The following is a 22,804-nucleotide window of genomic DNA, read 5'->3' as shown; positions in this document are numbered from 1 at the left end:
CCTGTTGTTGTGTTTTATTTATTGTATTTTTCAGGACGTCATTTTTTCAAGGGGGGATGCCAGTCAACTATTAGCACCAGAAGCTTCCATGCTGCCACATTCTTGAGTCTGGGAAGATGGGAGGGGGGAATTGCATGGAGCTTATGTAGTAGATATAATAACATTCTTCTTTAGAGTCAAAGTCATGTGGTTTCTGCACCTGCTGAGAAATAATAGAGGAGACATCTCAAGTTGGGAAGGATGGTGATTAGGGCATGTGATGAAATGATGGGGGCAGTGGGTGGATTTGTAATATTTTACTTATTGAAGGGAAACCCAGAACCTTCAGATTCGGGATATCCCAGATCTGCCCGTTTATTACTCTAATAAAAGGGAACTTTGAGAATATGTCTGGTTTGGAGTTATCTGTTGGAGTCAAGGTTTTCTGGAATGCTGACACTTTTCATAGTTGCAGACCAACCTCACTAAAAGGGGAAGGTTGGAGACTGGATGATAGTTGCATAATATTGCCATGTTGATGGCTTCTTGAGAAGAGGCATACCCCAGCCTCCTTCAAGGCAAGCAGAACTATACATTTTCTAATAGCATCTCCACTGAAACCTTTTAAGAAAGTTGCCACATTCGGGTCTTCCAGTTTGAGCTTCTTTGGCAACAGACCGAAACCTCATCTCTGCGAGGCTTCGATCCATGTTCACCGCTGGAGAGCCCTGAGCCGGCTGGTTTGGGGGCTAAGCCACCCCATAGAGGTGGTGAAGAGGGGGGAGACTGCCAGCAGGATTGAGGAGAGCCACATCTCTCCTCCCCAGCTGGCCATTACTCCCTTTCCTGAAGGCGGGTGCAGCGGTGGTCAGAAATGGCCACCACAAAGAAAAACTCGACCGGAAAAGAATGTGCAGGAGGAAGATAAGAAGAGAAAATTTTGGTTGATCAGGTCAAACAGCAAAAGCAACAAATAAGGTACCCTGGAATTGAAACTATTTTAAAAAAACAATAATATTGTTCCCTAAGAAGACTTTTAAGCTGCGAAGGAGAGAGAAAAGGGAAAAGATTTGATGTTTTTTTTTCTCTTTTTCCTATACTGACAGCTAACAGACTTAAGCAAGAAATTGGAAAAAAATCCACTTTGACATTAATAGGCATTTAATGCTGAAAATAAAAAGTCAAAGGGATAATAAAGATTTCTGGATAATCAAAAGTTTCTGAAAACAGGAAAGGAGAGAAAAAGAATAAAAGGGCAGGATCTGGAAGGGAGGAGACTGCCTGGAATTAAAAAGAACTTACAGCAAAATCTCAACAAGACTTCCAAAAGATACATTTTAACTGAAATATCACAATAAAAACCCCAGGAAGAGAAAGTGGGAAAAGAAATAAGAAAAAATAACTCGGGACTATTTGGAGTACTTGATGATTTCTGGATTTTTGGTTGTTGTATTTGAATGACTAAAATCAATTGGGTGGTTGTTTAAAACTTTTTAAAATGGCTCCACTTTTAGAAGAACTGAAAATGGAACTTAAAAAGTACAAAGAAGATGCACAAGAAGGGAAAGGTTCTTTTGGCTTCGTATTTCAGTTTTTAGAAATGGAGATTTGGAATTATGAAAAACAACAAGAAATGCCTGCAGAACAAGAAGATAGCAACAAAGAAGAAGCCATCTTTAATGAACAAGTAATTTTAGGTGGGAGAGAAAAAGGAAAGGGGGGAAAGAGAATGAAAAGTTTAAGATTGGGAAAAACAACTCCCCCCAAAAAAATAGAGTGAAAAATAAGTATAAAATCAGAAAGCAACAGAAGAGGGAAATGCAGAAGAGAGAATTAGAAGTAGAGAGACAAGGGGGTGAAAAGGGGAGGGAGAAGATGAGAGGGAAGAAAGAAAGGAAAAGAAGTTATAAAGGACAGAAACAAAATATAGAGAAACAGGGCCTATTTAGAGATAATGAGTGAAAATTTAATGGAAAAAGGGATTCTGCAAAGGCACATAAGATAGTATTGTTATATCAGAAACAAAAATAATTTTAGAACATATGAAACAATGTATGATTAAAATGTTTGATAAAATAGCTATCGTAATTCAGTGGAATGCTTGTCAATAAATAAATGTAACAAAATGAATATTTAATGATTTACAAACATTAATGATTTACAAACATGTGAAGAGAAATAAGGGAAAAATTAATTATGAAGATTATATGTGTCTTTAAGGAAGTATGATATTTAATTGAAAAGTGTTAAAGATGTTAAGACTTTAATGATTATTAATGATAGAACTGAATTGGAATGGAATGAGGGTTTATAATTACATATATTTATTTTTTTTAAAGAATATACTGTGTATTATAAGAATGTACCAAGCAGAATTCGATTGGAAGTTATGTATTATGTATTATATTGAATGTTATAACCCCAAGGTATATATTGAAGTTTAAATAAGAGTTGAATGGATGTAATTAAAAGATATAAAGGTGTCATACTCCAATTAGTAACTACAGGAGAAAATTTGTTTAATGAGAAAAGATAATATGAAATTGAAACAGAACAGACAAAAGTATAAATATAAACGTATAAATATGAAATTGAAACAGAACAGAAAAAAGTATAAATATAATGATTTGAATTGAGATGAGATAATCAAAATAAAATTGAGAAAATTAAAAGAGGGGAAAAACTATATAGAAAATGTAGAATAGTATAAGATATGGAATAGAACACAAAAAGGAGCATGAAATTGAGTTTTGTGTCTGTATAAAGTAGTTCAACCCAGGACCATGCTATTTTCAAAAAAGATGTTTTACTTGTATTTTGTATGTGTCAAAACCCAAATAAAACTTTATTAAAGAAAAAAGAAAAAAGAAAGTTGCCACATTCTATTTTGTCACGATTGCCATTGGTAGAAATTGAGCTTAAATGTGTTCCAGTTTGATATGACAAATGCTGCTTTGGAGATTGAATTTTTTTTCTAATGCCAGCTATTGCCTTAACTGTTTATCTTTGTATTGCTATTTGAGAGAAAAGTGTGTGTGTGTGTGTGTGTGTGTGTGTGTGTGTTCTACTACTTTTCTTCTTTTTGGCTCTGACAATCAACGTATTTGGAATTGCAGAGACAAAAAAGGATAAAACAAGTAGAACTGCAAAAAATCTTTCAAAGAAAATCATTCTTTAAGAAAAGTGTAAATGATAGACAATCCGTTTTCATCAGTGCTCTCTGGTAAACCAGATAGAATACAAGGTTAGATGAACTAATTCTACTTTATCTTAAGCCTACATTAAACTTGCAAATCTGAAAGTACAAACTTCTCACCACAACTTTGAACTGCCCAATCAATTAAGGAATGTCCTTTCTGAGTTTCTTCCTCTGACGGTTAAGCCACTTGGACTCCTCCCTCTTTTTTAGGCAGCATCCTTTCCACCCTTTCCCCAAGGTCATTCACACATTCCATCACAAAATTATATTTGCTTCTTACTGTGCTCATACTTTCAAAATATTTCTGAAACAGCAAGTTATTAATTTTTTTGCAACACAATGGCACAATGCTGAGAGATGGTAACTACTGTTAGAAGGATAGAATTAACAATGGGTAGAAAATTCCATTTGCTCACCTATTTTTTTTTTAAAGTAAACATATTGTTACTAAATATAGTAAGAAAGCATGAGATTATTCCCAGTATGCATGCAGAGATAATTGGATACATAATTTTTTATTCTTAAATAAAAAAAATAACGTTGATTCTGTAACTCCTGAGGAAGTAGATAAATTCTTCCAATCTGTCAGGATTGGCTTCCTGTTTGTTAAATCCTAGCCCTTCCTAGATTGTCAGGGTAGTCCCAGAAGTGATCAAGGGATGAATCCATGTGGTGAGATCATCCTCTTTTGAGAGAGGAGGGGATTCCCCCATGGACTTGAAGGAGGGAGTAGTAGTACAGACTTCATATCAATCATACAAGAATGAGTAGCTGTGGATGTGGCTGTTTGGTCCTCCTAGGTCAAGGACATTTCTACAATTGGTGTTGGATGGGTTCCCTACCTAAAACTGGGGCACAACATGAGAGCCTTTCTGGACTTGCTGCTATTGCTCAAAGACCAGGTGGCAGCTAGAGCCAGGAGAACCTTTACATAAATTCATCTAGTGTGCCAGTTGCAACCTTGCTTAGACTGGAGGGCCCTCACAAATTACCTCACAATTGGACTATTGCAAGTGCTCTACCTGAGGCTGCCCTTGAAACTTATCTGGAAGGTACAGCTGGCTCAAAACATAGCAGTACAAGCAGTAATTGGCACTTCTTGTTAGGCCCATGCGTCCTTGCTGCTCCATGCATTGCATTGGTTGCTTAGCTTACGAGCAATTACAAGTGCTGATTCTTATTTATAAAGTCCTCTATGGCATCAAACCTGGTTCTCTGAGGGACTGTATCTCCAATTGTTTCCACCCTCCTGGCATATTCATGCAGAGTGGTGGCACTCCAGGTCCACTCCATTAAATAGTGTTATCTTGTGGAACCTGGGAAATGTGTCACTGCCCCCCGCTTTCTGGAATAGCATCCTCCCATAAATACATTTGGCATCCATACACTTGGAGTTCTGCAAGACCCTGACTCCGTTCCCGTGGAGTCCCCTGTCGTGTATTTATTGATGTGTTTTTAGTCCAGGCTGCCATTTTTTAAATTGTATGTTTGGGTAGTAAATGCCACTCAGAGTCTTGTAGCTTGAGTAGCTGTGGTTGATTGCACAGCCAGCCAGCTTGGATGTGGCATTTTTGTCCACCTGTCGAGTTCTTCCCATGGACCTGGGATAGTCAGATGTTGTTTAATAATATTAAAGGTGTAATTGCAGGATATAAGCTGTTCCAAGAAAAGTTGCCTTTTGCAGTTGACTAATGATGGATTTTATCAGTGCTTATGGTATGCAAGTTGTTTTGGGATTGCATCAGTGGTGGGATTCAATTTTTTTTACTTCCGGTTCTGTGGATGTGCCTTGGTAGGCATGGCAGGGGAAGGATACTGTAAAATCTCCAGTCAGAAAGGTGGTATTTGCCGGTTCTCTGAACTACTCAAAATTTCCACTATCGGTTCTCCAGAACTGGTCAGAACCTGCTGAATACCACTTCTGTACTGCATCCAAGGCGCTTATTACTATTAGCTGTCTTTGGGTTTTTTTCCTACAGTTGTTCTATTTCTATTTGCAGGTTCTTGTATTTTGTCATTTCCTCCACTTCTTTCTCTTCTTTTCTACTATCTTCAGGTACTGCACTATCCAGACTTCTTTGTCTTTCTTATCAATCATATTATTACTATTATTGCTGTCAAAAATAATAAAGTAATATTACTATTAATTCTAATTCTGATTATGAAAGAAAGACCAAAAATTACAGTGATAAGTAGCTTATGTTGAAAGCTATATTCATGTTGTCATTTTTACACTGTAAAAAGCCTGACACAGTCCACATTACAATTTTGAACAATTCTCAGGTTTAAATGCGATTGTGAAAAGAGCCGGACGCAACTTAATGGCTGAACAACAACAACCAGGTTACATTACCCAGAAAATTTGACTTGGTTTGACAGTTATTTTGATCTGGAAAAAGTACTTTGTATCTATTTAGGTTGGTAGCTTTTTAAATATTAGTAGATAATAATGCACATTTACTATTCGTTGTATTTCAATCACAGATGATAGGAATGCTATTGAAGATTATTTCCAATTTTACAATAAATAATAATAATCTGCAGATGGTAGCATCTAGTTGGCATTGATTGATCTTGAAAGTTGAGCAGAACCAGCCCTGATCAGAATTTGGAGGAGAAACCAAGAGATCCCAAAACTAGGAAATGGGCTGAGAACTTCTTTAATAAACCACACTTTTAAAGAAAGTGGTGCTATAGTACTGCCAGGATAGTCCCATGGCTGTGTCCCTGTCAACCCAAAACTGAATATGAGTCAAAGGAGACTTGATTTATTATTATATCAAGTGTGGCCTACAACAGTAGTCCCCAACCTTTTTGGCACCAGGGATCGGTTCCATGGAGAGAGGTTTTTCCAAGGACCAGAGAGGGCATGGTTTCATGTGCTGCCTGCATCCCATGGATGGGGCTTCTGGCATGCCACAGAAAGGTTCTGGTCCATGGACCAGGGGTTGGGGACTCCTGGCCTAGAAGTTCCTGACATGACATTACTGGGCTCACATATCACACCAACCCATAACAGGGCTTATTGAATTTATGCACTGTATTGTGTGAACAGAACAAGCGTGTTTGGTATTTTCCCTTTCTGGCAGTGTATGTTTGCTTCTTGCGGTTGCCTAGTTTTTGTCATCTTTCTGTTCCTTGTTTTTTTAAATCATTGTATCTGTTTATTATTCTGTATGTTTTTATTTATGAATGTCCAGAGTCCCCGGCAGCTGGTCAGTATAAAGAGTTGGGAAATAAACAAACCATTGTTTATTGTTTTGTATGTTTTCTGCCCTAGGATCAACAAACCATTATTAAAGCAAGCTATGGTATGAATCCAACATAATTGTCTGACATTTATGTGTTCTACCATTCAAGATGCAGGTTCAGGCCTAAGCACAAAGTTGTTCCCCAGTGAATAGAAGCTGATGCCAACTTTTATTCTCATTATGCTAGTATCTGGAAACCTTAGTAGACTTCTTTTTCCTTCCATAATAGAGGCATAAATTTTAAATACCTGAGACCAGTCAAAACCTAGTTATGTACAAAGCCCAGAGCAATTAAGTAAAGCAATATGCAAATAATGGGGGAAAGTGGCCTTGTTGGATCTTGATTAAGTGTGTAATATGAACCTAGTTTTGTGTCCTGTTTGCAACCTTTTGACAAGCAAAATCAATGGGGATTTCACTTCCTGTAATGGCTGCCATTTTAGTTAAATTGGATTGGAACTGAAAACCAATGGTTCCTATACTTGTCAAATTAGCATAGATGGGTATATGTGATATGTTGTCCTAGAACAATATAAAATTGAATATGGTGAAAAATATTGTCTCCAGATGTACAGGTTTGTGGTTGTGTGTCATGTGAAATGAGCACAACATATTCAGATTTCGTAATTTCTAGCCACTTCAAAATTACGTTTGGAACTAACACAGCTGATGAGAGATCACCGACCATAGCAATTAGCTACAGGTGATCCTTGAGTTACAGCAATTCGTTTAGTGACCATTAAAAGTTACAATTTTCACACTATTGCTGCATCTCCATGGTCATGTGATCAAAATTGGCAAGTGACTCATATTTATGACAGTTGCAGTGTCCTGGGGTCATGTGATCTCCTTTTGCAATCTTCTGACAAGCAAAACCAATGGGGAATCCATATTCATGGATATGAATATGGATTTCACCATAAAAAAATCTGACAATGCAATTTTTAATTACATTATTGAGCACACATAGCTAGAGACAGAGATATAGGTAATCCTCATTTAGCAACCACTTAATGACTATGGCAAGAAAAGTTGTAAAATGGGGCAAAATTCACTTAACAAATGTCTCACTTAGCAACAGAAATTTTGGGCTCAATTGTCGTAAGTCGAGGGCTACATGTACTTCTATTTACATTATGTTTTAACTATGGTTATTTTTTCAAATGTATTTTTATTTTTAACACGTTCTCTTCACGTGAGCAACGTGATTCCAGATTACAACATTTATACAGTCATGCTTACATTTTCATCTATCTTGTATAATTTCACCTCAAGTCATTATCCATTCCGCTTATCTTTAAATAGGTTTCCATTTCATATTTCAGTTCATTGATTCAATATCATTATCATTCCATCCATACATATATTTTCAATTCTTCATCCCCTATTATTTCCATTTTCAGCTTATCACCCATTTTATTTTACATACATCATTATCATCCTTAGCTTTCTCTAGAGCAGCATATAATAAACAATTTGAAAAGAATAAAAAAAATAAGATAAAGTAATATATTTAGGATCCACATGGTATATCCCCTCAATCTATGTAATTCAATACTTTTTCATTCCCTATTTTAATAATAAAATACTCTCATTCAACTATATATTTTTAGGATGTATATATGCAAAGAAAAAAAAGAAAGTTAATAGTAAAATTCATATAACATTTTATATATATATATATATATATATATGTTTTCTGAGGTTCTCATGGGTATTTGTATGTGGATCTTTGGTTATTCAGGTTTTCTCCCGCGTAAGATTGGCAGTATCTAGGCAATGTTTCGATGAAGTCTCATTCATCATCTTCAGGCTTGTGTCTTCAGCTCTGTGCTTCGAAGCACAGAAAACCCAAATAACCAAATATATATATATATATACATACATACATACATACATACATACATACATACATATATATATGATAAAGTGTTTCCCAACAAATTTTAAACTTCAAATTTCCCCAATCTATATTTCCAATAAAAAGAAAGGAAAAATACTCATATATATTCCCATGTGATATCCCCCTTATACTATCCCTAGCCATTATCTCTAAATCTCTCGGCCTTAATATTTATTTTAATTTTAGCCAGCTTTCCCTTTTCTAATCTTATTTTCCTTTCCCTCTGCCTATCAGCCGTGTTTCCCCCATGTTTTTTCTGTTCTCTTTTTTGAGGTTTCTTCTTGTAGAATTCCTTCTTCTTCTGCTTAGTCTTGGGAGTGTTTTCTCTTTTCTTTATTGCCTCGGTCATCAATATCTCTACTTTAGGTCCTTTTATGTCTTTTGGCAATGGGCCTTGTTCTCCATATTCCTCTAGGCTGCTTTGCTTCTCCTTTAACTCCTCCTCTCTAGGCTTTCTTTGTTCAAACTGTGATGCCATTACTTTGCCAAAAAATGTATTCAATAGTGTCCTCCTTTCTTTTAACATTCCTCTCATAGTTTGCAGTTCCGACTTAAGTTCTTTGCTTATTTCTTCCATTTCTTTAATTTGTTGAGTTGTTCTTTATTTTATTAAGAGTCAAGTTTTTCTATTATAGTCCTTACCAAAAGTCTCCATTTATCTCAATTTCTCTTCCTTTGTTTTCTCATCACAATCAACACCAAACAATCCCAAGATGTTACATTCATTTATACTTTACTACAATCCCACTCCTTTTTTAAAAAGGCTTCTGGGGTTCTTGTTATGATGGTAATCTTCTCTTTCACTTCTTTTCTCTTTCCCACTTTTATACGACCAGTAATTTTCTCTAGAAACATAAAAGAGGAAATCTCTTTGACCATTGGATGGAGCTATGTATTGTTTCCATTTTTCAAAGTTCTTTCCTTTGTTCTTTTTTCAATTGTATAAACATTAAATTTTATCCATTCCAAACAAGTCCAGCATTTTATCCAATGCCTGATTAGTGCCCAATTCGGTAAGTTATTGCACATTTAATCTCTGAATTCATATAGTTCTTTCATTTCCAGTTTTTTATTTACCTTGTATTTTCCTCTTATTTCCCATTTGCTGCTATCACACTTCCAAATGAGGACTCTTTCGGGGTTGTCAAAAAACGTTCCAAGTCTTTTATCCAGTTACACGTCGCTCACCACTTTACCACTCCAGCATGCACTTAGGTCCCGGCAACTTACCATCTTCAGGACAGCCATTAAACTGCCACTTCTCCCTGTCTTCTACAGGAGTGTACCAAGCCAGGGAGGAGAGATGCGGCTCCCCTCGACTCAGCTGGTGGTCTCCCCCTCTTCCCCCAGCTCTACAAGATGGGTCAGATGACTCCGGTCCCTTAAGGACCCCTCCAACAGGGCAAGCATGGATCAAATCTGTGCACAATCGCTGTCTCTGGTTCGTCTTTGACAGAAGTGCCACAGCCCGAGTGTTTTAACTATGGTTGAATTAATGTTTTAACTATGGCTGAAGTCTCCTTGCCATGCATAAAGACAGAGCTAACCATTTCTCAAGCATGTCAACGTGCCGTTGCCTTGTATTTCAATGTCCTCCCCACAGCTAAGGCAGTCCAAGGATAGCTTGATATCCAATTCTGGAACTAGTATTTTCTCATCCCATCTTTAGAAAGAGCTTGCTGACAATATAGGGTCCATATATATACACAGGGAGAAGATATGTTCCATACTCTCAATTTTGTTTCCTTTAGGACTGCCTCTTCAATCTGGTCTCTGGCTACTTAATCCATTCTTCATTCAGTTCTGGCTGTGATGGAGATTGGATCCTTGGCACCTGTACACCTTTTTTCTCCCTTCCTTCCTTCCTTCCTTCCTTCCTTCCTTCCTTCCTTCCTTCCTTCCTTCCTTCCTTCCTTCCTTCCTTCTTTCCTTTGTAAACGGTTTAACTAAGCAGTTATGTATCCATCTGCAGAGCAAGTGTCCCTGACATCAATTACATTGTTCGTTGACTACATTGTTATGAACATGGGACTGAAAAACTCTGTTCTTTGGGTTGCTCTGTATGTCATTTGCTCTTGAAATGGTTAACTTGACAAGCGGTCAAAAAATTAAAGAAAACTTGCTGCATGGCATCACATACTCCATATTCGGGTGTGCTAAATCCATCCCTCCTTTAAATTTTACAAGCAGTCATCAGCTTATGTTTGGTCAACTGTTCGCAGTCACAACAGCCTCAGAACAGGTGTACGGTCAGTAAAGCATTGTTGGCCAATGTAAAATGTCATGCCAGCCCCCCTCCAGTCACATTACTGTGTTTTTGGTATTTATCAACCTGTTTGCATCTACAACCAGTTGCCAAGTGAGTGCCCCAGAAAGACAATGGGGAAGCCAGCAGGAAAGGTTGCAAGCAGAGGGAATCTTGGATGTTAGTTCCATTACACCAGGATACCAAGGGATTCCCCCCCCTCTCCCCCTCTGTGCAGGAAGTGGAAATCCTCCGATGCACTGGAGAAACGGATCTCAAATCTGGTGAAAATTCCAACAAAGGGCACATTAGCATTTTCCCTTTCCTCTGGAAGGCTCAGAACTGTCCATTGTGAGGTACAGTGTGCGGGACAGCAAAATGTAGGGAGGTGTGATCTCATGCCAGCTGTCGGATAAAAAGAGACTGTAGCGAAGCAGCCTGTGGATTTGGATTATTATTTTAGATCTATTATGTCCTGAAACATCCAATGTTTGGGTTTGCATAACCCAACTCTCTAACTAAAGCTTGTGGTGGGGATACAAGTCCCATTTGTGTAAACCCAAAATGACAGTTCATCAGACTATGTTGTATTGTGCAAATAGATTGAGAGGAAAAGAATTCATATTTAATGAGCTATTTAATACCCCAAACAGAACAAATTTAAAATGCACATACCTAACTTCCATTTTTAAAAAGTGATAATTATATTCAGCTCTTTATGTTGTCTCCTCAGGCTTTCATCTTGAAGTTGTACCATCATGAGAGAATCAGAAGAAGTGTCCAGGAGTACCTTGGACAATGAATGGAAGAGCATGAGAAAACAAAAAGAATGTGGCATATGAAAAGGATTGAATACCTGGAGGTATTAGTTGCCATACTTCTGTAAAAATGGGAGTTAATTTCTCAAAATACAAATTAGCTTAGACAGTCAGCAAGTTTGGAGTTGTGCTATGGAACTAGGAATAAACATTTGTGTCCCTTTGTTGCCAATGACAGAAAATTGATGGATTATGGTTTTCCCAAGTTGGAAATACTTGTTTTTACCTATCTAGGATATCCTTATGACTACATAAGGAGTAACACATTTCATAACTGCCTCGATTCAGAATGGGCAATTGACTTGTCAACAACAGCAACAAAAATGGTCGACTTTGTGGACTGAGACAGAGGCCTTCCAATGCACTTTGTACACCCTGGGAATTACTGTGCCGTGTGGCCACCTCCTGAAGGCCATGATGATTTTTAGAATAAGGATATCATCTTCCTGTTGATATCTTTGAAGAATCATAAGCTTAATCAGAAAAATGAATGGAAGCAAGGAATGTGACAGTGGGGACAAAGATGGAGGGCTGCCAGCAGTACAAGTCCCAGTTGGTTGGCAACGGAGGGTGGATCAAAATGGAGTCCTGTATATTAGGTAAGTATGCAGCTATGTCATTGGCTGAAAATGCCTTCGTCATCAGAGTTTTGTGGAATAAGAGTTGCTGAATTCTCAAGACAATAATAGATGACTCTTACACCCATAAACAGTAATCTCTACTATCCTGAGAAAGCAATGATAAAACAAAATGTCTAAAATTAACTCTGTCCACAAACCTGCTTAGCTCACTTTTTCAAGTAGCCTCTATATTAAGAACTAATTTGTGGTATTTTGGTTTTTTGATATGCGGATAAATCTGGGTGAAAATAGTTTCTGCAATTTCTAAATACAGATTAAACAGAGAAGCTGCTGATAGAACATATTTAATAATTTCATAGAACATAAAAGTTCAAAGAAACAGCATTAACATCGTCTTATAAAAATATTTAAAATTCCAGGGTATCATGAGCCTTTCAGTGCAGAAAGAGATTATTTTAAAAGGCACTCAGAAAGCTCCACAGCTAATAATTAACATTATTTAATAATTAAGTTGACTTGTGGAAAATAAATTTGATTCATTCAAGGGCATGAAAAGCAAAAAAAAGCCCCCATTAAAAATGTGCTATTAATATATCACTTAAAAGTCATGTTCATATTTTCTTATAGGTTTAAATATCTGAAACTTCACATCTGTTGTTGTCTGCCATAAATGTGCTTAAGAAACAGATAGGGCACGTAATCATGTAAAAGCCAAGTGATAGGTTGTGAATCACTGAATACCACACTGTGGAAAACTGACATAATAAAAGAGGCTGAAAAGTCATATACAGTACATCAATGTGTGGATAGCGGATGTCCTTAGTGTAGCATTTTTTTATCCATTAAGTTAAGAAACATTTCGATACCCACATTTAAAGCATCCTATAATCCTGCTTGGTTTTTTGGATATATGCAAAAAAAAAGTTCCATTCCCCAAATTGGATAATCTATTGCAGGGGTGTCAAACTCAAGGCGTATGGGCCAGATCCAGATGGATCCAGCAGAGTGCTTAGATTTAGCCCACAAAGAAACAGCGAAGGACCAGCCCGTTGTGCCTCTGCCAGCAAAAATGTGCAGAGCCTCCCCAGGCTCCATTTTCACTGGCAGAAGGCTGCAGGAGGCCATCGCGGCTAAAAACGGAGCCTCAACAAGTAACATTGAACTGGCCATGCTCACCCCACCCCGGCCCCCCGAGATCAAACACAATCCTTATGCGGTCCTCAATGAAATCAAGTTTGACACCCCTGATCTATTGTCTCTAAATGCATGGATTTTACATTTTGGAATTTCATTAATTGTATGTACAAAGTAATAGCATCAAATCTGAAGAGTGATAAATACAAGACGGCTATTTGTCCTGATCCAGCAGGAAAAAATAAGGGTTTCTTAGTTAGAACCATGTATGTCTTTCAAGAACATTATAGAAACATGTTATATTCAAACTTCATAATACTGAAAATACATTGAGAAATCCACTGACAATATTGTAGAATTAAAGTTTCCTTCTGGTTCAGATTTAACCACTTTCTTTACACGCACAATGACCAGGAGTTTCTTTCCTTGTATCCATGGTGGAAGGGACTTATTTCCATGTGGACTTGTGGCAGGGAGGTTTCTTCTTGGCACATATGCAAAAGGAGAAGAGATTGATACCTGAGTTTAGGCCTGTGTAAAGTTTCTCACTTCCACATGGCTGCTTGATGCAACAAGTGGCGCACAAGTTCTCCAAACTATTGGCTTAGAAATGCGGAAAGAAAAAGCCTGGGATTTAAACTCAGGAATGTAGACTTCAATTCATATTTTGATTTTACATACTGCCGTGGGCAATCTTCTGTGTTTACATGGCTTTATTCTTCCCTGCAGTAGAAAAGATTGATCTTGCTTAGTTCTATCTATGAACCATCTGCTGAATAAGTCAATTTCTAAATGTTAAATGTCTGGAAAACTGAAGCTTACTATCATGTGTATGCAAATCTAGAAAATGTTATCAGAACAGTGAGCTAAATGTTTCAGGAAGGGGAAATTATTTAAAGTTTCTGAAGAAAAAAGGCAATAAAACCCTATAAACAATGGGTTTATTTTTCCAAAATCAAACGTGTAGTTGCCTAAACCATTATTGAGACCAAATGTATTTTTCTTCTCATGTTGAAAAACAGACAAGCTGTTTATAAGATACCTTTTAAGAAGCAAAAAAAGAGGTATATTGGTATTCATAATTTGAAGTTGATTACAATGTATAATAAACCTAGCACATTTATCAGAAGTCTTTATTAGGTCATATGAAAGATTACCTAATAACCTTGTAAAATACATTAAAATACTGGATGCTAAGCTAAACCAAAACATTCAAGTAGACTTTTTTTTAAGTTTTTTATTTTTTAAAGACAAACACTAACAAACACAAAACATCAACATAAAACTATCCTCCAAGATACAGCATGTTGGTTGGTACATTTCTTTTGGGCAATGTCACAATATCAACAATGTTCCCCTTCCAAACATACATTCATATTGCATAAAGTCAACTATACATATTATATTATATTGTATTATTGTTGTGTCATTATTAGACTCAGCTATAAATTTACATAGTTCTTATTGAGCGAATCTGAGTTTTAACAAATCTGGGAACATACAATTCATTTCATTATGTTCAATTATATAATATCATTACATCATTATCTTATATATTGTACTATTCCTTTTTATAACATAGTTTACTTCTCTATTTTCTCATCTAACCATTGATAAAATAAATCCCAAGTTTTATAATATTCTTTATCTTCTTGCTCTCTAATTGCTAATGTCAATTTACTCATTTCTGCACATTCCATCGTTTTCTTAATCACCTCTTCCTCTGTTGGAATTTTTTTACTTTTCCAATTTCTAGCAATTGCAATTCTAGCCGCTATTAACACATTTATAACCAAATACGTCAATTCTCTATTGTATCCTTCAGGCAAGATACCCAATAAAAATATCTCTGATTTCAAGTCTATATGCTGTTTTGAAGTAGACTTTTTTATATGTTTGATTTATTCATTTAGTATGAACATTGATTTGATCAACATTGATTTGATAATTTTTTTTGCAAGACTTTTTTATTTAGCATTCTGTCTTCTATATTGTGCATCTTTTTTATACATACACACATTCACACTTATAACTTTATATATATAATATAAACTAACACAACTAATACAGGAAGGAAGGAAGGAAGGAAGGAAGGAAGGAAGGAAGGAAGGAAGGAAGGAAGGGCAGGAAAAAACAATAGAAAGAAATTTTCAATTTCCTTTACAGCAAATACATGTACGGTTACTACATCTTTTTTTTTTCTTACTATATGATGCAATGGAAAGCTGGTATGCCTTGATGATAGGATGAAGTAGCCTTTTTGAGTGGCAATGGTACTTTGAGGGCTAAAGTTGAGGCCTAGACATCTGGCTCAGCCTCAGCATTGCCGCCTAGTGCTGTTGTTCATTGTGGGAGATAGGGTTTCTCTTTTCCTTGCAGGGGAATATGACACAGCAACAGAATCAAATACAGGTAGTCCTTGACTTACAACAGTTTGCTTGGTGATCATTCAAACTTACAACGGCAGTGAAAAAAGTGACTTATGACAATTTTTCACACTTATAACCATGGCAGCATCCCCATGATCATGCAATTTTCATTCAGATGCTTGACAATTGACTCACATTTATGACAGTTACAGTGTCCTGGGATCATGTGATCACCTTTTGTAACCTTCTGACAGGCAAAGTCAATGGGGAAACCAGATTTACTTAACAACTGTGACACTGATTTAACAACTGCAATGATTCACTTAACAGATCTGACAAGAATATTCCTAAAATGGGACAAAACTCACTTAATAAATTTCTCACTTAGCAACATAAATTTGGGGCTCAATTGGAATCCTAAGTTGAGGATTATCTGTAAGAGATTTTCCACATTTTTGACACACTGAGCCCAAAAGGTTCACCATCACTGGGCCTACCACTTGTTTGCTATTTAGTAAACTCTTTACTAAGAGGTGTGGTAGCTCAGTGGCTTAATGATCTCTCTTCCAGTAGTTCAAGTCCTAGCATTGCATGTTGGAGTATACTCTCATTACTTGCCTCAGCTTCTGCCCACCTAGCAGTTCAAAATCATGTTTTATGTGAGTACAAGAAGAGTTGGCGCTTTGTGCGGCAGTTAAAATCCTGCTAGCACTGAACCTTCCCGGTTGTGACTCCCATTTGCAAGATAGCTTAGGTAAAGAGAGAAGGGTCTTGGATGGTGCTGCAGGAAAAGCCACTCATCTTCCTGGTCCAAAGCTACCTTGCCCTCTTGTAGCACATGGTGGGAAGCTCACAAGTGTGTACCTAACAGAGCTAGTAAACAGGCAGCAAACTACTATGCATTAGCATTATAGTGTCCTGTCTAATGTAACAACGCCATACACTAAAATAAATACATTCTTTATTAAGCAAGAATTATATGTCTACACCAGAATATTGAAATTAATTGCATATACCTAAAAAGTACATTTTATTTAAAATTTGTGGTGTTTTATTTTGCCTATTAAATATAATTATTTAGTGGTACAATTAATGTTCTGTGATAGTGCTGATTTGCTAAAGTACTCTTCTGTTGGTTCTAAATTTTGAAATAAAAATGGAAGAGAACTGGGATCTGATTGTTGGACTTCCTTATGGTACAAATGTATTATATTCTTTATTATTATTAGTAAAATTAATAACAAAATTTCATTTTTGCCATTCACGCTGCTTCTACTGCTTCTTTTTTCTCTTGTACCTTTTCAAGAACTGGGTTAAATAGTATTAATTAGAGACAGAATTGCAGTTAAGAAATAAACAGCACACGTCTTTCCTCCAAATTTTTCTGTAAATATATCTCAGTCGAAGTATTTCTATGCCATTCTATAATGTGGTTTGCAATTAGAAACCTCTACACAAAATATATATTTATTGCAAGTTATGCAGAAAAATATAGAAGGCAAAATTGCTTACTAAAAGTGCAGAGTAGGAAAATTATATATAAAATGCACATATCAGGAAAAAGTAATATAAAATGTCCATGAACTATCTGAATTGGGTTTTTTTAAACTACATAAATCCACAAACTAACATAGTTGAGAAAATAAGAAATTGGGGGAAAGTAAGCTTGTTATAATAATGATTAATACTACATGTGGTTGTGATAAATGTGGATGTTATCTCTATCAAAACAAAGTTAATGTCTCATTTGAATCTATAAGTTAAAAGATATTTTAGATTACACAAGACACTGAAAATGGGCATTGGCTGAAGTGACAAAGGAGATTGTTATAAAATAGAATTTAAATAGAAGTAATGAATACACTGGCAACGTCCTTGTTAAAAAGAGAAGATAATTGGATAATTGTGAGAAGCAATTTGCCAGTAGATATAACCTTACAATCTAATATTATAAAAATAAAAAAATAAGAATCTAATATAGTACAAAACAAAGAAAATACTATTGTTGCATATAAGCCATGTAAGTAGTCCTCAAGTTATAACAGTTAATTTAGTCACTGTTCAAAATTACAATGGCATTGAAAAAAAAGTGACTTATGACTGTTTTTCATATTTACAACTGTTGCAGCAACTCCATGGACATGTGATCAAAATTTGGATGCTTAGCAACTGACTCCTATTTATGACAGTTGTGTCCTGGAATTATGTGATCACCTTTTGCAACCTTCTCACAAGCAGCCCGATTCACTTAGCAACCGTGAGAGTAACTTAACAACTGCTGTGATTCACTTAATAACTGTGGCAAGAAAGGTTGTAAAATGGAGCAAAACTCGCTTACCAATTGCCTCACTTAGCAACAGAAATATTGGGCCCAATTGTGGTCGTAAGTCGAGGACTACCTGTATTATCATTCTTAAGAAGTAAAAATGGGATAGTATTTTATGTTTCATTAAATATATGTCAACCCCTCAAAATAAAGACTTTTAAGACTGGAAGGAAATACGCTGGGTAGCTCTGAGCAACATAGTAAGGTTACTTTCTGCTCAGTGGACGTGTTTGACTTCACTTGATTGCGACAGTAGTCACTTGGTTAAGCTGTGAGTCCTGTACTGGAACAATTTTCTGAGAGTTACCTATGACACATCATCATCATGAAAGATATTTCAACAAATCTTCTGTGTTTGCCTATTCTTTTATTACAAGGGCAATATCCAGCAACCTTCAAAATAGCGAATGAAGTATTTGGTCCATTATTCCCTCTCATTTCTTGAAATGGAAGAAAAAGGAAAATGAAATATTTCATCTTGACCTAATAATAACATTCTGTCCCATCAACATTTTGAAAAGGAAAGAAAGAAAAAGTTAGGGGGCAAGAATGTGTTTAAGGTTATTAACATGACTAAACAAAGAAATTCTTTTTCTCTTTGTTATCAAGTCAGAGTCTACATATTGAATATGTCGTAGATGTATACCAAGACCTGGAAATCTGGGGAAAAAAGAATAAAAATTAATACAATACATGAAAACAAATCATACACTCTGAATCATGTTGCATGCTACCTCATGTCATTTTCAGCTATTGTTCCATTTTGCATGTTAAGGCTATTAAATTAGCTTAACCGTATGGTGTTATCCTACAAATTAAGCTTTCTAATTTATATCCTAGACACTATATATAGTTTCCTATTGTTCAATGTTATTGCTCTTTAAAAAATCTAACAATGCCATTTTTAATTACATTACTGAGCACACATAGCTAGAGACAGAGATATAGGTAATCCTCATTTAGCAACCATAGTTGGGGCCACCGACTCAGTCATTAACCACAGCAGGCCCTATGTGGAATCACAATTGTTCTTATGTTCTTACTTCAGTTTCCTTTGCTTTACAGACATTTGAAGGTCATAAATACAAAGATTAGTCACAAAATTACTTTTCCATCACTGTCGTAACTATAAATTGCTGTAAACTAGGTATTGGCTAAATGAGGACAACTTGTAGAGATATATATTCTGGCTCATATGGCCTGATGCATATAATATTGCCAAGATTGTCTGTCTGCAACTATTTCTTTGTGTCCTTATAAGCCGCTGCTTTTGTCATCAATGTCTTTTGTTAGCTTCTTTTTCAACTGCCTTTGATTTTTTGAGGCATCAGAGTCTTTTTCTGGTGGTTCTTGTCTTTATCTTATGTGTCCAAATTATTTATGGTTTAGTTCATTATTAACTGCTTCCAGTGAGCATTTAGACTTTACTTCATCTAATACTGAATTATATACTTCTTTTTCTAGCACAAAGTAATCTGAATAGTTTTATCCTGCACAACAGTTCAAAGATAGCCATTTTCCTTCCTTCCGCCTTTCTGATTGTCCAGTTTTCATAGGCATGTGTTACAACAAGTAAAAAACAGCCTTAACTATATGTGCCTTTCTGTGCACTTCAGCATTTTGACTAGATCTGTCATCTCCCAAGCCCCTTTGTATTTCATGTCACAGTCATCATCCCTGTGAGTTTTTGACACTAAGAAAATAAACTCTGATAGCTTTTCAACTTTTTTCTCTACCTATTTGCATTGGCAGTGCCCGTTGGCATAATCTGAATGGGTTTTTTTTCATATCAAAGAACAGACCAGCTTTTTCATTCTTATTCTTTCACCTTCAACAAAAGAGATGCCTTAATTCTTCCATTGATCCTACCATCAAAGTGGAACCATCAGTGCATCTGAGGTAGTTGATATTTTTTGTCAAAGCAATTGTCATCCTAACTTCTCTTAGAGTCCAACACTTTTCATGATATGTTCTACATACAAGTTTAAAAAAATGAAATGACAATATATAACTTTGGCAAAGTCTTATTTCCTTTTGTGAACCATTAAGTTGTTGCTGCATAATCTTTTTTTGTTTGTTTGTTTCTTGGTCATCATCCATTTTTCAGTAGGCAGATGAGGTGACTTGGTATATCGATGTTTAAGGGCTGTCTACAATCTGTGATACTTTACAGAGTCAAGCAAAAATAACCACATTTTTGCCATTCTGCAGCCTTTTCCATTATCCTTCACTTATTAACGTGATCTCTAGTATCTCTGACTCTTTTGAATCCAGCTTATACACACGTTGGCTTTCATTCCATGTGTGCATGAAGTTTGGATTGTAAAATCTTGAGAATTATTTTACTAGCATGTGAGATAAGTTCAGTCACATGAAGATAGATATTTATAGTATGGCATGTTACATTATGTAAAATAATATTATTGAATTTATTCCAATGAAATCCATTCGACCAGTGTACAATACTGTTACTGTATGTCTTGGTTTTAATAGATGGTATCTAACTTTGTGTCAACAACTACATAATCTGCAGTAGAGGCAAAGCAATAAATCTAGTATCCACAGATTGAAAATCTGACTCTATTTTTGCTATGACCGAACATTTGTATTATAACTTCTCTGTCAAGTGTTCCTAGAACTTGGCACAAGTATAAAATCCATTATATTTTTGGCAAAGGACTTGGGTAATTGCCAGCTGATCGGTATGTTAAGGAATTTGAAGCTTTGCTTCCTTGGAGCACATGACATGGCATGGCATGGTCAGAATAGCAGCTATACTATCAGCTTTAGTAATCTTTCAGATTCATTTGATTTATATAGCAATAACTGATCCGTGATTAGTTTACCGTATCAGATATAAAGCAGGGCATAATTTTCTTCAACAGCATATTTGGAAGGAATGGTGCAAACAATAGAATGGAGAAAAGACTGGAATTTTGCAAAAACATGAAGTAATACTTAAAAGCAAATGAAAATGACTCCTGGAAGTTCCAAATTTTACACAATTAAAGGGAGATTTCATTCATATTGTAGTTTTCAATGGAGCTATATTTATTTGAACAGCATATATGTAATTTATGTTCCTGTGTTTTGTTAGAGTACCACATGAAGTGTTACCTAAATTAGGCAACATCCAGTTCCAACAGTCATTCATTGTGTTACAGGTAGTCCTTGGCTTAGAACCATCCATTCAGTGTCCATTCACAATTATGGCGGTGCTGAACAAAGAGACAACCTGTACCTGACATTATGGCGACTGTAGCATCCTTGCAGCCAGTGATCACACTTTGGATGTTTGGCAATCCACTCACACTTAAGACTGACTATAGGGACACTGCAACTGACTCACCTGCCAATCTTCTCCCCCCCCCCCCCCCCCGCCTTCTGCTCTGGTTGGATCCCCGGGCCTGCTTCTCACTCAGCTAGGTCCCACAGGCCATCCTGCTGGGTCCCTCTCCCTTGGGCCTTCTCTTTGTCCCATCATGTCTTGCTCCACTCATCTCTTCCTTTCTAATCAGATAATGCATTGCACAGCCTTCTTATACAGAAGCTGCCTTGTGCCATCAGGAAGCGAGTGCCATCTTGTAAGCAGCTGCAGTTCTTGTGATCTGAGAGTTGCCTTTCCAAAAGAGCACCCAGCCAATGCAACACACGGCCACCTCACGCCATTCTGGAAATGGCTACCTTTCTCACAATCTTTCAGAAGATCACATGTCACATCAGTTGGACACTGTTTCAGAAAAATGACCTTTGGAAGAGGCAATTGGTGTAAGATGTAACCAGGAGGATGAGGTCCAAGGATGTGGGTCTCAGAGGATCAGGAAGCTGCACAAGGGATGCCTCAGGGGTGGGGGGTGAGGGCATCCCAGAATAAGCCGCGTGTGAGTTGGGGAAGTGCTGCAATGCAGGTCTGGGCCTGTGCCAGGGCTCCCCCACTCCCTGGGGCACCCCGCTTAATGACCTGCACAGTTGGTTAATGGATCACAATAGTAAGAGCCAGCAATGTGGTCATTAAGAGAGACGATCATGTGTGGGCATCTCACTTAGCGACCACAACCGTTTATCACCATAATTCGAGGCTCAATTCTGGTCATCAGTCAAGAACTACTTTTAGCGCTTCAAAGTGAGAAATATCAAGTAATTAATAATCAGGACTTATCAGCTCATCTATGGAAAATCTGAAGTATTTTTAATGAAGGTAAAAATCTGTAAAATCACAATAACACTATAAAACAGCAATGCCATGATCCCAAAATTTTGCAATATTTTCAACCTTTCTCATCACCTTGATACCACCAATTCAGGAATATCCTTAATAATTTAACTAAAATAAAATTGAAATTCCTGAGAAATGCAGTGATTTTGAAGTGTAACATTGACAGACTACAGTCTAGGTTTGGTTACTCACTTTCTTGCAAGGGAGAAAAAGTTTGTGTTTTAAGCTTAGTTCTGATGTGCGCAAAATTTCAATATCCAACCTTCTTCAGGAAACAATTAGATAACATTCCTTGGTGCCACTTTATGCTATACTTTGAACATGTGTACATTATTAGGTGAACTGCTTTTGGAACTAGGGTTAGAAGTGGAAGGTGAAGAATATCCTGATTTTACGTAATATATTTTTAGGCCTCAGTACCCTCACAGCTCCAGGATGCCCTAGAGCAGGGGTCTTCCAACCTTGGCAACTTTAAGACTTGTGGACTTCAACTCCCAGAATCTCAGCAAAGCTGGCTGAGGAATTCTGGAAGTTGAAGTCTACAAATCTTAAAGTTGCCAAGGTTGGAAGACCCTGCTCTAGAGGACAAGATCCTTCCTACCCCAAAAGATGATTGAAGGGCAAGATATCCTCAGTTGCAGAATTCGGCTGGGTGCAAATAGCAGGCAGAATTTTGAGACTTCCGAACAACAGAAGAACAGGAAATGAGAGTCTCTTTTATTCCATTTCCAATTATGCAGTAGCTTGCTTGGGAGTACTGTGCATATATCCCAAAATAAACTG

General features: G+C 36.6%; 1 protein-coding gene across 5 annotated transcripts in view; it reads left to right on the top strand.

Moving 5' to 3' along the window:
• The window catches only part of MBD5 (methyl-CpG binding domain protein 5), a 158,056-nt gene that overhangs the window by 93,452 nt on the left and 41,800 nt on the right, over window positions 1-22,804 (top strand). For all 5 annotated transcript variants that reach the window (XM_026697237.2, XM_026697236.2, XM_087920273.1 and 2 more), the window contains one exon: window positions 11,311-11,994. In XM_026697237.2, coding sequence (XP_026553022.2) covers window positions 11,882-11,994 — 113 coding nt within the window. In that variant the 5' untranslated portion in view covers window positions 11,311-11,881. The remainder of the gene's footprint in view (window positions 1-11,310; window positions 11,995-22,804) is intronic.

The sequence above is a fragment of the Pseudonaja textilis genome, chromosome 1, assembly GCF_049901715.1.
Source record: "Pseudonaja textilis isolate UNSWEBS1 chromosome 1, rPseTex1.2, whole genome shotgun sequence".
In the NCBI taxonomy this organism is placed as follows: Eukaryota; Metazoa; Chordata; class Lepidosauria; order Squamata; family Elapidae; genus Pseudonaja; species Pseudonaja textilis.
Note: the sequence above shows the minus strand (reverse complement) of the source record. Positions and strands in the feature narration are given on the sequence as shown.